The sequence below is a fragment of the Leptinotarsa decemlineata genome, unplaced genomic scaffold (assembly GCF_025532065.1).
Source record: "Leptinotarsa decemlineata unplaced genomic scaffold, Ldec_3_MD MMD2_tig00026328_RagTag_RagTag, whole genome shotgun sequence".
In the NCBI taxonomy this organism is placed as follows: Eukaryota; Metazoa; Arthropoda; class Insecta; order Coleoptera; family Chrysomelidae; genus Leptinotarsa; species Leptinotarsa decemlineata.
This window is the reverse complement of record NW_027412688.1, coordinates 30,787,522-30,804,215: the sequence shown is the minus strand read 5'-3', so window position 1 is coordinate 30,804,215 and position 16,694 is coordinate 30,787,522. Positions and strand designations below refer to the sequence as shown.

The 16,694-nt window shown below is 34.7% G+C and overlaps 1 protein-coding gene across 1 annotated transcript in view; it reads right to left on the bottom strand.

Annotated features, from left to right (window-relative positions):
* Sol1 overlaps window positions 1-16,694 on the bottom strand; it is a 425,973-nt gene that overhangs the window by 265,332 nt on the left and 143,947 nt on the right. The window contains exon 4 of the mRNA XM_074182744.1: window positions 5,735-5,915. Coding sequence (XP_074038845.1) covers window positions 5,735-5,915 — 181 coding nt within the window. The remainder of the gene's footprint in view (window positions 1-5,734; window positions 5,916-16,694) is intronic.

Genomic DNA, 16,694 nt, shown 5'->3' with positions numbered 1-16,694 from the left:
ATTTGGTGGAACAGTCCAAAATTTAATGTGTGGGCATTGTCATGTTAATACATTCTTTTGTAGTGGTTCATTTATGGTTTTAATATTGATAATTATATTATGATATAAAGATGTGTATTTCTATTCTTTGACAACAAACTGCAGTGTGCTAATAAAGATAACTATATCGCACATAAAGTTGTTATGTTCTGAAGAAGTATTTCAAACCATATTATTTACAAAATTGTTATTTAATATACAACTATTTGAATTATTTTGACAGTGATTGGTATATTTTACTTATGCCATATTTCTGTTAAAAAACATTATTTTATCTTGAAATTTCAGTCACAACCATTTGAAAGCATCACAAATCCAGTGGCGTCGTCAAATTTCATATAAAAAAATCGCTAGTATGTTTTTTGGATTTTTGACCTTGAAAAAAATTCGAAGTAGGCCTTGAAAATTTTATTTATATTTCGACTTCACAGCACTCTAATAGAACTATTGACGCTCTATCTATTGAAAAAAAAAAACTTCTGAATCGGATAATAAATAACAGTTTTAGAGAGGTGGCCCGCTTTCAAATGGGTCACTCTGTATATGATGAAGATGATGAAGATGATAAATGATTTTTAATTGATTTGGGTTTTGTAAAATATTATTTTTTTTTATTTTTATTATTATTGTTATCATATTTTTATGAAAATTTCAATCGGCTAGACTCTTACGTTGAGTTTGAATCGTATAACTCAGTGTATAGAGATTTTTCTCAACCTCTCAGGTGGATTCAGGCAAAAACACAATAATTACTTACCAAACTTTGATTTTTCTAGTAGATTTCACCTGTGGAAAAATTTGGAAAAGACACAATTGTTCTTAGGAAATATAGAACAGTTTTAATTGTAAAAGTAAAAATATGTTTGATTCAGAAATATATAAATTTATCAATTGCCAAAAGCGAAAATTCTAAGAAAGTCCTAAATCTACACCAAACAACGAACTATTCAATATAGAAACACGGAACAAATGTGGTAATTGTCAGTTTATGAATTGCAGGTCACTGTAATTGTCACTGTAACATTGGCTCTTAAATTTAGATACATTTTCTTTTTATAGTTTCGTACAACAATAGTTAACCTCCCTTTTATGTAAATATAAATATTTTTCAAAAGCATCACTTCATGTCAGTTTCTAAGGAAGTTATTCACAATAATAAATTTTGAATTTTGAATTCCTAAATAATAACAATTAGTTTATCATGCCTTTTTCGTTTTTTCATCACATATGTTAATTTAATTTTATCTGACATTTCTTTCTAACCTATATCAGTTATCAGTTTTCCGTATTTTGATGCGTTTCAATGTAAGAATGTTAATATTTGAATTTCCCACTCTTATTTGCTTGTTTCCGGTCAAAGCTGTGGGTTTCAATATATGTACAGGGTGTCCTTGCTTTATTTTTGTGTCTGAATTCCTTCGTGATGTTTTTTAAAATTCCCATACACTGTTGTATTTCGAGTCTTTTCATAACAATATATATATATATATATATATATATATATATATATATATATAAAGGTTTTTTTTTGCTAAAAAAAATATATATGTTACAAATTGAATCAAATAATGGGCGAAGTTCAAATAATTCCATTCATGAACTCAATGTTTCAATTGGCTATCTGGTTATACAGTAGTCTTCTTTGGTTATGATCTCCAAACGTTTCAACTGCATCTGCTACAGTCACCTTCAGTGGTGTGGTCGAAGTACTCTCCTTGACTCACTGACATTTCAATTCCTGATGGTATAGCGCTAATGAATTTCACGATATCGTAACTGAAGAATTGTTTAAAATGGATGATGTTGAAGGAATGGGGTTAAAGCTTCCCCTGGAATCATATATTTAGGTTATGCACGACATTAAGGTGACACTCTTTTCTACTTCAAATATCAATGTTTTGCAGACATTTTGACTGCTGTCTGTCAGGAGGACTTACCCATCGACAGATATGTAACGCAGGTCTCAATACACTATAGTGTTACCTCGCTATGTCCTGGATTGATTACTGCGAGGCATTTGATACAACATCGCATGAAACAATCTTGCACTTGCTCAGATGATCAGACATATAAAACAGTAATGAACTTTGAACATCCAATACCCTTCTAAGAAACTCGCTACACTATGAGGTCTGGTCAGCTTAAATTCAAAATGAGCACGTCACTTTCAGTGAAGGTGTATTTCAGGGCAATTCCTATGTTTTTCTCATTTCTATATACAACCACTGCCATTATTTGTTGAAAAAAAAGCAAATTGTTAATGGATGTCGTAGAGACGTATACTTTTCTCAGACTAGTACAATGTCACTCATTGAAAGTAACGGCAGTGAAAAACTTACTCTACGGGAAGTATCAGCACAGATCCCGACAAGTCTGGTTATCGGAAATATATGAAAAAAAAAAACAAAGCTGGTGCTACGAATACGAATTACATATCTTTATTGAAGTTTGCATCCCAAATCATCCATTCCATTCCCCGACAATACGAACGCAGTGAAGTTTTAAATATCTTCATGATAAATAGAGCCTATGAAGTCATCAGAAGTTCGGATCCCCTTCTCTGCATTATCCATGACAATGTAAAAGTAGGGATTTCTTTGGAGCAGCTGCCCGAGTGATTGTTCAATCCGTTCAGCAAGGCCCACATAGTAGAAACAGAGATCACTTCACTCCTGCGCAACACGAAGATAAGCTAATGCATGAGGTCTTCTGAAACAACAGGTCGAATGGACTGATATCGGAAATTGAGGTCTGTCAGGACCACCGTCCACCACTACCATGTGATTGGTATAGTGGTTCCTGAAATCACGTAAAAAACCTGCCGCGATACACCTGGAAGCCTCATGCACTCGCTGGCGGCATATCTAGTATAATATGCGTTGTTTGATGTGAATTCATTCGCATAACGTGATTCTAAAAGTTCTTCATCATCACTAACGGTACTTTTGCGGTATCAACGAGACACCGAAGTTGCTCTACGCAACGAGGAAATTGAATTCGTTGTGGAGAATGGGGAAAACCGAATTTATTGTAACTAGTCTTCATGGCAAATATCAGATAGCAAGCAAATAATCCTGATGCGGTTCTCGACTATCAGAGAAAGACGATATTTGTGGTGTTTTCAGCTCCGAGAGAAACGTATTTCCTCCAAAAAGAGAAGGAAAAGCGGATGAAATATAGATAATTTCTCTTCAAACTCCACGGACTCTATCTCGACTACTCAACTGGAATGGCTGTTCTGACTATTAGAGTCCTTGGTGGAGTGATGCTCTTTCTACTTTCCTATCTCAATATCATGCCGGATTTTCGCACTAGGACAGAAATCTTGACCGGGAGAATGCAGACAGCTGTCATTTGTGGCTCATCGCATCTGCTCAAAGCACATGATTCTCGGACCAAATGATCACTCACCCTATGGCATGAGATGGAATCATTGTTTGACGATGCTGGCGCGCCCTTTCGAATGCGTCAGACTTCAAGGACAGGGCCCGACCAATGCAACCTTAGGAAGAAATAATAGTAATGATAATGTTTATCAGTGTAACTAATTTCATTCGGATTTGAAGGTCGTCGTAGTTTGGAACTGCATCTTAACGTTTCGCCAGCACGAATGGCTGGCTTATTCAGAGGTTTATTCATCTTGATGATTCGCCGATGACTGGTGGTTTCTAGTTCGTAGGCTGTAGGCTGAAGTGTTATTACCTATTAATGACGTATCTATTCCCGCCGTAACTGTTACGGTATTGATACTTGACGTATTAATGAGTGGCCTGTCGTCTGTAAGAGCCGTAACGTTGCATTGAGTTCGCTGTTGTTATTTTAGCATCTTTGAGTATTCCAAATCCGGTTGAGCGTTACCGCCTCCTCTTTTCTTTCATAGTTCTCCGTATGTTTATGGATTTCTTTGGCTTCCTGTAAAAGCCGACTGTAGTCTTCTTGATCGGTGGCAAGTAGTTTCAATCTTCAAACAGTGTCGTGTGATAATGTTTAGGCTAAATTATACTTTATGGGATAGTCACGGATTTTCGCGATTTCTTCTTGGATACTACATGATGATAGAAATTCAGAACAGTTTTTATTTTTAGTTGGAAACAATTAGTTTTCGAAAAGTTTGTGTCGAAACGTATCTGTCAAAGTTTGTATGATGTCATATTTTACCTTTTTTTTCAAGCAATAAACGATTGCTATTCACATATTTTTCATTCAACACATCTTTTTCCATATCATCGCAACTTTTTCTATCTCTTTTCATTCACTTATTGTCAAGTTCCTTGAAATTAGATTGAAATTCCATAATTTGTCAGATACTCATGCATGAATATTCACTATTAGGTAGAATCACTTGAAAACTCGTTTTTGAATTTTTTAACTTACACTTGATATGACATTTATTCCTAAAATAAGAATAATAAATGACATGGAATAATAGAATATTGATGAATATTGATAAATTGATGGATGTAGCCGTTACTACGTGGTAGGAGAACATATGTTTTTTACCACTTTCATTTGTAACTAACGTTACTGTAGTTTTGTTATATATGGACATTCTCAAAGTTATTTTTAGTTTATTGTATATATTTTTTCGTGATCAATATTGATGTGCGTATTTGTTCAACTGTTGGTGTCTAGTGGCGCACGTTTATCTGTCAAGCGGTTGTCTTTTTTTTTGGTTAACTGTTTTACATATCATCGCATCTTTTTCTATCCTTTTTCTAAAATACATGAGGTTTTCCAACTCAGGTTGGATGTTTAGAAAAGATAGTTTCCATAAAGTTAAATATTCGAAAATACGTTCGTTTTCAAATTCGGAGGTCAGGTTAAATGTTGATACAATATATTTTTTTTAACTAGAATTTTCGAAAATACGTTCGTTTTCGAATTCGGAGGAGAGGTTGAATGTTGAGGAAAGATATTTTTTTTATTTAAATTTTAGAAAATACGTTCCTTTTAGGATTCGGAGGTCAGGTTAGATGTTGAGTAAAGATGGGTTTTACAAAATTAAATATTTGAAAATAAGTTTCTGTTAGAATTTGGAGGTTAGGTTAGATGTTGAGGATAGATAGTTTTTTTGAATTATATAGTGAGGTTAGGTTAGGATAGGTAGGGATAGGTTAGATTGAGTTAGGTTATGACATCATACAAATTTCAACAAGCTTTATTTTGAAAACTGATTGAGTCCGACTGAAAATAAAAAGTGTTCTGAATTTCTACCATCATGTAGTATCATCCCAGAAAAAATCTCGAAAATCCGTGAGTATCCCATAAAGTAAAATTTCCCTAATGTTTATTTTCATTTGACTTGATCCAGGTTCACAAATAGTCATATAACTATAATAAGTTATCGTTTGAAACTCTGAACTGAAAAAACTAGTCATACACAACTTAGGTAATGACTGTCATTTTTGACCGTGTTTCATTAAGTTTCTCGTAATGACATTTATTCGAAGTGATTGCATAGAAACAAAATTTGAATTTTTCAGATATTTTACATTTCGCAACATCCAAAAGTTCACTACAAAATTGAATAAAATTGTTTCCTAGATGGAAAATATTGAATTTCACCCAGGATTTCTTTCTCCTATATTAACAGAACTTTCCCTTCCTCAATACCGAAAATGGAGAAATCAAGCGAATGTACTACGAACTTTTTACATCGAGAACAATAGATAGTAACAGGGAACAAAGTACTTACCCGAATTTAGTCTTCTGTACATCAAAGTCCGTGAGAGTGAGCTCGATAATCTCATCAGAGTTCCCGATGAAGGTGTAGAGCAGGCAGTCAATATTAGGAGAATACGGCTTAGGAAAGTCAGGACTCTTGAACGTTCCCTTTTCCTTGCCATACAGCGTAGAAAATACGAGACACTCGCAACCTGGAACAAAGAAACGGAGTCGATTAATTGCAGGTCGTCACTCACCGCACTCCATCCATTTGGGGTTTTTATACACCTATTTGTGAAAATAAATCTGATTCTTTTAATTAGAAGTCGTAGGTGGTGTTTTTGTGGAGGGGTGTTAGAAAACACAAGCACCACAGAAAAGTCCTTAAGGCACTCTCAGAGCGGTGCCTGTGCGAAAGTAGCGATTCACATTGGGTTTCAATCGCTGGAAATGAAATCCATTTGCGAAAACTTTCTGAGTGAGTTTGTCCAAATAAACGCAGTTCTCCAGTTGGAAGAGTTCTTACACAGTGAAATTCGAAGAGTACTGAGTTGAACCTCAAAACGATGAGCAGTCATAGTCCGCTCTTGGTGGTATCAAATGTGCCAAGTCACTTGAACACTATAGGAGAGAGACAAATCTCCAACCTTTCTTTGATGTTCCAGACTATCAAAGTTGCACGTGATATTCGCGTTTCCAATCAGGCGGATGGCTCTCTTCTGGATGGTACCCAGCAACTTCAGGGTTTTGGAGCAGAGCTCCATACACGATGAGAAGGTATTGATGTTCAAATTCCTATTTTGTAAATGTGTGTCCGAACTGCACATTTTCCATCAGAAATTCAATTTTGTGAAAACGTCTGTTTCAAGTATAACTTGAAGAGGCGGTTTGTGAGATCATCGAGAATGCTTTCCATCTTTAGGGTACCATTGAAAACAGAATCAAACACCAATCAAAATCATGTGCCACTTGATCCCTCTTTTCATTTTAAATTCTATGGGTAACATTTACCCCTCATGGTGGATTGATCCACGACGGCTACAAATCTTCGGAAATATCTGCTTTGACAATAAAATTGACCTGTTTTTTTTGATTCCTCATATTATTTACTGAACGGAAGGTGTTCAGGGTAGGAAGTTTCCAGACACCCTGTATATCAACACAAAGCAGTAGAAAGCCAAAATGATCTTTTCTAAAAACTAATCTTCCCTTGAATTTTTTCTGATTCAACAATATAATTTGTAGAATGTGAATACGCCATCACATGATTTTGAGTTTTTATGTAATTGGTACTAATAACTTGAATTATTAAACACTGATTATTGTTGCATTAAATTGTGTTTTGTTATTTTTCTGAGCGAAAAATGTAATATTAGTGTGGATTCAAAATGTTTTTCAAAACTGTAATTATACCAATTGTCACTGGTGATAGAAGGAACTGAAAATGTTATGGAGTCCTATTTACCTGCGTTCATTTGGAAATGTTCCATTCTTTGCGATCAAACTCAGGAAAATAGCAATAACATTGCCAGAAGGATAAAGCCGAAAAACATCATTTTCTATATGAGAGGAATAGGGAAATATCGAAAATAGAACTGAATAAATACCTACGAGAAATGGATCAAGGCCAAGTGATTCAAAGTTAACAATCGTAGCTATAAAATGGTATTTTCTGTCTCCTACAATTTCACATATGGCTGCCAGTTGAGAGAGGCTAGTTGAAAGTATGGAGAGTCTTGAAATCGACACACAAATAACGATTTCACAAAGACAAATTTTTGTCCATATCAATAAATTTATTCAATTTACGATGTCTTTGTTGGGGAAGCCCTTTCTATGCATTTTGAATATGAGGTGATGACCAGAAGTGATGGAAAAATTGTCAATATTCAACATGTTATTTCTGAAAACCTAAATGCAAGAATGTTTGCCAACTCTCACTCAACTGTTGAATCATACTGGAAAACTTAGCGGAAAGTACTAGCATCCAACATGAATGAACTTTCGTGTTTGATTTCCTCAGAAATTGAAATGAATAATTCACCAAACCGAATAGAATAAACTCACTTAATAAATAGTGACAAATAATATTGTTTCACTATAATCACCAACTATTACATTTTTTAAACATACCGACTTTTTATTTTTCTCGGACCTTTATGGTATCGTAAAAAACTAGAAATTTTGAGCAAATCGGGGATTTGATTCGATTTATAGTTTCGAATTTTCCCAAAATTATCATCAAGTTTGATGAAATGTGTTACCTTTTTTATCGAAAAACCTCAAGTCCTATCATATTGTATCACCTGGTGATTTTCAAGAAAAATTGTCGAAACTCTTCGTGGAAGTCATCATTTTTGAATATTCGGAATTCAAGTTGAAATATTCATGTTATTTGTCTGGTACTGTATGTAACTGCTGTCAATGTTATGGTGAGTTTTTTTGGTTCAGGAAGGAATTCACGTGAAAAATATCTCTTGCTTATCGTAGAAGCCAGTTTCGGATCCCAATAAATTCCATAGAGATGTATTTTCCATTATCACCACAATGCAGTTGATGATCTCATTTAAATTCTGATAATTCCAAGAATTTTAGACATATTCATTGATATTTTCATTGTTTGTTAGTGGTATACAGCCATTCTTCTATAGATGATCGTTGTTGTTGAGACTTTTGTGCATGCCAGGAGTCTCCTGGAGTCTTCAGAGTCTCCTCCTTCTCGAGATATGAATTATTGTACAGATTATCAAGCAGATTTAATGCAATAGAGTCAAAGTAAAGAGCCGTATTTGCAAAGAACGACGGATGTTTAATATTGACTGAAGTTGGGGTCCAATATCATGACCTTGTTCTCTCAAAAATAATTTCGACCCCTCCATGAAGACTTATTATATCATATCAATGCTCATACCTGCAGATACTTCATATAACACCGATGATTTTAGATTTTCATGAAACAGGCTACAGTGTTGGGTAGTGAAATATAAATTTTTAATCGTGAATGAAGGTGTAGAGCAGGCAGTCAATATTCGGAGAATACGGCTTAGGAAAGTCAGGACTCTTGAACGGTTTCTTTTCCTTGCCATACAGCGTAGAAAATACGAGACACTCGCAACCTGGAACAATGAAACGGAGTCGATTAATTGCAGGTCGTCACTCACTGCACTCAATCCATTTGGTGTTTTTATACACCTATTTGTAAAAATAAATCTGATTCTTTTAATTAGTAGTCGTAGGTGGTTTTTTGTGTAGAGGTGTTAGAAAACACAAGCACCACAGGAAAGTCCTTAAGGCACTCTCAGACCGGTGCCTATGCGAAAGTTACGATTCACATTGGGTTTCAATCGCTGGAAATGAAATCCATTTGCGAAAAGTTTCTCAGTGAGTCAGTGTGCCAAGTCACTTGAGCATTATAGGAGAAAGACAAGTCTCTAGCCTTTCTTCGATGTTCCAGACTATCAAGGTTGCACGTGATATTCGCGTCTCCAATCAGGCGTATGGCTCTTTTCTGGATGGTACCCAGCAACTTCAGGGTTTTGGAGCAGAGCTCCATACACGATAAGAAGGTATTGATGTTCAAATTCCTATTTTGTAAATGTGTGTCGAAACTGCACATTTTTCATCAAAAATTCAATTCTGTGGACTTCAGGAAGTCTACATGTTTTTGAAAATCAAATCTTTTTATTCCTACCTTACTAGGCCAAAAATTGGGATTATACATTTCGTCTCTGTGATCAAGTGGTACTGTGACAACAAACCTTTTGCGCCTGCCAGGGTCTGAGGGTAATTCTTGAATTCCAACATCCTCGTTTTCAAATGTATCATTTTCCTTGATGAAGCTCATTATCATATCTGCTGTAACATGCGTCTTGACCCTGTAGATATATAGCCAAACATTGCGATCTGCTCCCGCAAATCCATTTTCCAATTCCTCTCCTGAAACTTCAGCCGTTCCAAATCTTCTCTTTCCTTTCCTTAGTTTTTGGTATTGGAAGCCATCGTTTTCTTCATTTTCGATGATTGTTTCAGCACTTTCCTCTTCATATTTTTTATTTTTTTCTCCACTTGGGTGGGATGCAGGTTGTTTGTTAATATTCTCATTATTTACAATTTATTTGTCACGTACAAGTTCCATTGTATCTTCTATTGTATCTTTGCTTTTTAACATTTGGGAAGGCGAACTTGTGTTTTTGTTCATGTTTACAGTTTTTACAGTTTTTTGTTGGTAATGTTGGGTTTCTTTTTTTGTCCCAGCCAATTTCTCTTCAGGATACTTTATTTCGTCTAACAATAAACTATTATTCACCTTCAGGATATTGTTTTTTTCTTGTACTTCATGTAGTAGTTGTTTGAGATATTGGTTTTCTATAATTATCTTCGCGCAACTTTTATGAAAAACACTTTTGCAGTTTATACACACAAAAACTGCAACATCTTTTGAGAAGCATTTCATTTTAATTTGTTCTTTAAAGGCATTTTCGTTGGAGGTTTCCGGCGACTCGTCGTCACTTGACGCCATCTTGTTTTACTCTACTCTACTATAATATAACGGATTCATTCACAGCAGTTCAATATGATTTGAACAGAAAATGAATGAAGTGTAGAGTGTTACAATTTGCAAAACAAGTGTTTTCTTGCAATATTCCGTACTATATGAAGAATAGAATAATGAATACAAATATTAAATACAAAAATAGTTTGAGTGTCGGACGTATTAAAATTTGAAAAATTTCATACGTAGGAGTGCAGCTGTAATATGTAATCACAGTAATCAATTTAAATCATAGGTGTTTGTATGAAAAGCGATACAACAGTTCAAGTGTAGAAGAATGTTCAAGTAAAAATAAGTTTGAGATCGAGATACTATGCTAATCGCTAACAAATTCATTGATTTGTGCGGTCACTTTGTGAATTAATGAGAAATGCTAGGAATATAAATTGACACATTGGAATCGACAAATGTGAAAATACACTAAATACTTCTTGACTAACTTTTCAGTCATTGGTGTCCACTTTTGAACTAATTGATAAACCAATTAGGTTAGTAGTAACTTGCTCACTAATGAGTCCGAATCACTTTGTCGAAGGCCATAAAAAGCAGTTTTATTCGAAGCTTTGTAAAATGGGTGGCGTGATAAAAGCAGGCTGCTGTTTGTGAAACTGGTTTATGAACAATAACAGTTTCACAGCTCAGACAATCATTTAATAAGTGCTTTCTTTCACTGAACATGTGAAAGTGCTCTCAAGATATTCGTTGTCATTTCTTAAAAAATATTAATTGGCTCATCAATTTCATTCAGATATAATAAACTTGTAACATCGTTTTTTCCAATCCTCGAAACAGTTCTTATATGTACTTCTTGATTTGTCTTTGAGCTCTCTCAGATTTTCGATTTATATATTTCCTCAATCGTCTGAAAACACCGTCCTCTCATGGGTCTCTCCAATATTCGGGTCAGGAAAAAGTCGTAGGGGGACAAATCTGATGGATACGGTGGCTAACGCATTATGTAAAGAAAGATCAATCTTGAAGATGATCAATTGGTAATTTAAACACGTGTCGAGGTGTTAAAAACAACGATTCGATGTTAGAATAGAATTCCAGTACTATTCAGATGGAACTTGGTCGAGTAAATGGGTTAGAATGAGGAAGTTCGGAAAATAACACTGTTAAGAGAGAACTCAAATTTGAAAGTCATGGAACAAACATATGACAGTATTGAGAGAGAAAACTAAAATGTTTCTGCTGAAGAATGGAAGGAGTAAGTCAGCCGACATCAAGGAGACCAAGTGAAGAACGGTCGATTTGCAGGTGTCCCTTTATCCGGAGTGTGAAAAAAGGATTTCAATCAGTGGTGCTTGTGCGAAAACGATCAAAAGCTAAGCAATGAAACATTATTAACGGAAAGAATCAAAACCTTCTCAAGTAAAAAATTCCAGGAACACTATGAGTTGTATGATTACCCAGATTTATTTGTTGTTGTTTTCAACGATTTGTTTTTCAACTATTCTGGTATTGAAATTCTTCCTCGCAGGCTCCTACTAATTAATTTATTTTGTTTTTTTTCTCATATCTGAGCTTTGTAGAATGTTGAATGGGCTATTTAGATATTTCAAGTAATATCAAATTCCACAAGATGAGTTATAGTTCATTGTAACCGGAACTTTACGTATTTGTTACCTATGTAAATTCACCTTTTGACTAACCCCGATTATGATGGAACATCATCTTATACTTGTGATATCTATTGATTTTGTATATGCCATTTCATTATTTTTCTTTCAATGAAATATGTTATTGATGACAACACAAATAATATATCATGAAATACAAATCATGAAATTATGAAACAACAACAAAAATTGTTTGGCGCTCCAGGGCGACTTCATCAATTCCAGTGGTGCATTTGCTTTTTCAGCTGCAGCTCTTTCATAGAATGAAATGTAGGGTGTCTCCAGAGACTGCAATAAATTCAATACATCGTCAGAACATTCAGTGACACGACTATCGTCAAACTTAAATCATTTCGTCTTTGACCAAGGCATAATAATGACCAGATTCACTGCCAGAATCACAGTAAACAATTATTGCATGAATATTATAATAGCGGTCTGCTAGATTGAAATGTTCATCTATTTTGAGCCTTCGTGAGAGTTTGGTGCTTCCGTCAGAGAGAGAGAGAGAGAGAGAGAGAGAGAGAGTCATGTTTGAAGATCATCAATGTTATTATTAGATTGACTGGTGCTTCAGATATACTTATTTTCCTATAAGTCAGTTAGTTTGGCGCATGTTTGGCAATACAGTCAATCATCACTTGTCAAAAGTACCATTTTCAGATGATTTAACAATATGCTTTGCACGGACTGATTATTAGTCATATTATTCTCATTTCCAGCAAAAAATTATTCAACAAGAACCCCAAGAATTCGAAACAACATTCTTGTTGTTCTATCAATAGATATCACAATACAAGTATTACATAATGTTCCTTCATAATCGGGGTTAGTTGAAACGTGAATTTACATAGGTAACAAATACGTATAGTTCCGGATACAATGAACTATAACTCGTATTGTAGCATTACTTGAAATATATGAATAACCCATTCAATATCTAAGAGAGTTTTTATATGAGAAAACATACAAAATGATAGGATAACTTTCCATTTTGATTTCTTAGTTGGAATTGGCTGCTATTTAATTAGGCTGATATTCAAATTTGCCCAAGATTGAGAAACATCAGATATGTGTATATGTCAATAAACTGCTTTCTTTGATCAAACAGTAAAACACTGAACGAATGAGCGAAGTTCACTTGAAAACTCAAATCTTTGGAGAGAACGAACTTGAAGCCAATCATGAAGTTTTATTTTTTATGCAACGAGCTGATTTCAGCCGGATAATACTGAATCCTGAAAGGATCCATGTGAATCATTTTACTGGGGCTGCAAATTTTATAGTTGAACAATTTTTCAAGTATCAACCCTCGAATGTACAGAAAACGAAGTTCACCATTGTGCTTAATATATGTATACACTTTTATTTTTCTCTCAATTCTATTTTTTCACAAATGATTGTGGATATTGCAACACATCCAAAAACCGGAAAAATGGTATCCATTGAAAATGACTCACTAAATACTGGTGTTTTGTTCATCATAACATAAAAATATCACGAACAATTCACTTCCAGGAAAGAATGTTTTTGACCTTATACTACTCTTGATACAAAAAAACGGAATCTTTCGAAGAAAGGAAGGAAGTAATCAATTTTAAAATAAGTAGGTAACTCTATACATGGATGTGTAGATCATGCAAAGAAGTAATTTTCAAACACAAACTGGGATAAAAAGCCCTCCGGGAACAGTTACTTTCATATAAACTTTTAATTACACGAAAGAATAAGTCTTTCCAAACAAATACTTTTATATGAATACTGAATCATACAGAAAATACATCGTCTTCTCAGTTTGTATTCCAAACATTCGTAATGAAATAAAATCAGATATCATTCACAGGATTTCTACACTAAAAGAATGGTAAAAAAATTTCACTTACATGGAACACTGCCATCCTCATTGGTAGACATCGATGTTTCGCCGTAAGACACATTACTCAAGGCTCTTTAGTACCAATATGGATAACATTATAAGAAAAAACACACAGTTCATTCATGAACTACAATTTTTATGTCACGGAATAAGTTTGATCTACTTATGTCATCGATGACATCGTTATGAAATTCATTCACCTATTTGTGACTGGAATACGAACCCAGTAGAAAATAGTGTTTTCTATATAATTCAGTGTTCATATAAAAGTATTTGTTACGAAAGAATTCTTCTTTCGTGTAATTCTCTGTTTATAAGGAAGTAGTTTTTTAGAAGGGCTTTTTCTTTCAGTTTGTGTCTGAAAGTTAATTCTTTCCATGAGCTACACATCCATGTATAGATCTAATTCCGAAATTGATTACTTCCTTCCTTTCTTTGGGAGATTTCCACATTTTTTTCTGTATCAATATGGAGTAGTAGAAAGCCAGAAAAATTCTTTCCTAAAAATTAGTCACTCTGAAAAACAATACCCTTTCAATATAATTATCTTTCATTATTTTCCATTTAAATGAAACGAGTACTGTTATATTCTTGTATAACAAATCATTTTTTTCCATCGAAATCCTTTGAAATTCGTGCATTGGACTGAAATTCGCTAGGGAAAGTGTCAGAGACCACGCAACGTCCAGGAAATCCGAGGTAAAACATAAATTGCACATTTTCAGCGTAGTCGAAAATCATGATGAAAATAAAAGGGTCCCAGAGGCGCTGCAGCTATTAGGATAAATTAACATCCCGCTGAGTACTCCTGTATTAGGTTTCAGAATTGGGAGCTCCTAATGGCGTTATCATTCGAAATTCGATTATATTTCTGTGCCATTTCTCATTGTACCAAATATAAAAGGAACGATACCGAAAGTTTTCATGGAGTAGAATGCGAACACTGAAGCTGAGAATAATTCTTCGAATGTTAAATGGTAGATAAGTACCATGGAAGTTTTCAATTAATAATATCGATGATGATAATCGGCTTCATTCATCGGCAAGTACAATAACATACAAAAACAAAAGTAACCATGAAAGGCAAAGTTAAGTTTGAGCTGTTTCTCAACTAGTTAAAAGGACACAAATATACATAGACATTCAAATAGTTAACTCATAATTGAATATTTGAAAGTTGAACAAAACAAATAAAAAAATTAAATAGTAGACAATAAATTGATGGATGTAGCCGTTACTACGTGGTAGGAAATCATAATGAAAAGAGAAATGAAAATTTCTATGTTTTTACCACTTTTAATTGTAACTAACGTTACTGCAGTTTCGTCCTATAAGGACATTCTCAAACTAATACAATGAACTATTGTTTATTGTAAACTATTGTTTATTGTATTAGTTTGGGAATGTCCATATAGGACGAAACTGCAGTAACGTTAGTTACAATTAAAAGTGGTAAAAAACATAGAAATTTTCATTTCAATTTTCGAATAGTAGACAGAAAAACAAATGAAAAAACTGCAGTAACATATTATAAAAGAGAGATTCAACGGCATCCAATTGAACTATCCAGGTAATTTCAATTGCAGTTTCAATTTTTTCTTGGAATTATATAACGTGTAGTGTCTGGACTCACTGGAAAGTGCATTATAGAGAATAAATGAATTATATATGGAACTTCGAGAGAAACAAGCTGTGGAGTGTTTGGGGATGATGAATTTACCACGATTTCTGGTTTAATATTGAATCTGTGTTTCAAATGTCATGTATCTTTAACATGAATAGTGAGGTTTCCTTCGAGAGATAAATTTGTGAGTTGTAACAAGAGGGTGGAGTTGCGTAATTTTGATCAGTTTGTGATCAAACTTTCCTACACCATAAGAGAAGCCTTTACATCAACGTTCCTGTCGAAGAAGTACTTCAAATCATACAGACGAAGCTATCCGAAGATGAGGACCTGAAAGATAGAACAAACTTACAAGTAATTATGGAATTACTAGGATGATGTGTACAAAACTGCTACTTCCAACTGAAGGACGAATTATGTACGCAAGATGAGGGACTGCCATTGGGATCACCACTTTAACCGCTTATAGCCAATATATGTATATGGAGTGGTTTGGAACTCTGGTCACAAGAAGTTAGTCTGGTTGAGATACGTGGACGACACCTTCATTATATGGAACCATGGGAATGCAGAACTAGACACCTTCCTGAAGCACATCAACAACATGAGTCCTTCCATCACTTACACAATGTAGAAGGAACACAACGAATTGACATTCTCAGGCTTCTTGGTAAAGAGGACCGACAGTAAATGGGAAACATCTATACATCCGAACACTCACTAACACATGACAGTTTCTGAACCAGGAATTCAACCACCATCAATCGACTGAGAAAGGATTCATCAAGAATTAACTAGACCGTGCTTTCAGGCTCTGTAATAAAAAGGAAAATCTCGAAAAGGAACTTGGCATCACCAAAAATGACCTTCAACGGAATGGTTACTCCAAAATGATGGTGGAACAGGCTTCAGCTATAAGAGAGCAAAAGCTCCACAAGGAAGAGAAGCCGCTACAATCAGTACTTGTACTTCCCTACATCAGAGGATTGTTTCAAGGGTTATGAAGGATTAGAACCTGTTTCAGATCTGGGAACAGTATCCGTAGCGGCCTCACAAAAACCAGGCTGCGATTCCAAGAATTGCATTCACTGGATACCCTGCGAGTGCGCAGAATCATACATCGATGAAACTAAAAGGCCATTGAAAGTTCGCATTGCCAAACACAAGAAACACACACAGCGAGGAGAAACCAGCAAATCAGGAATACCAGAGCATGTTTGGACTCATCAACATAGCATCAAGTGGGTTCAAGCTGAAATCATACACAAGGAGGAACACTGGTTCAGGAGAAAATTCAAAGAAGCCGCATATTTGTTG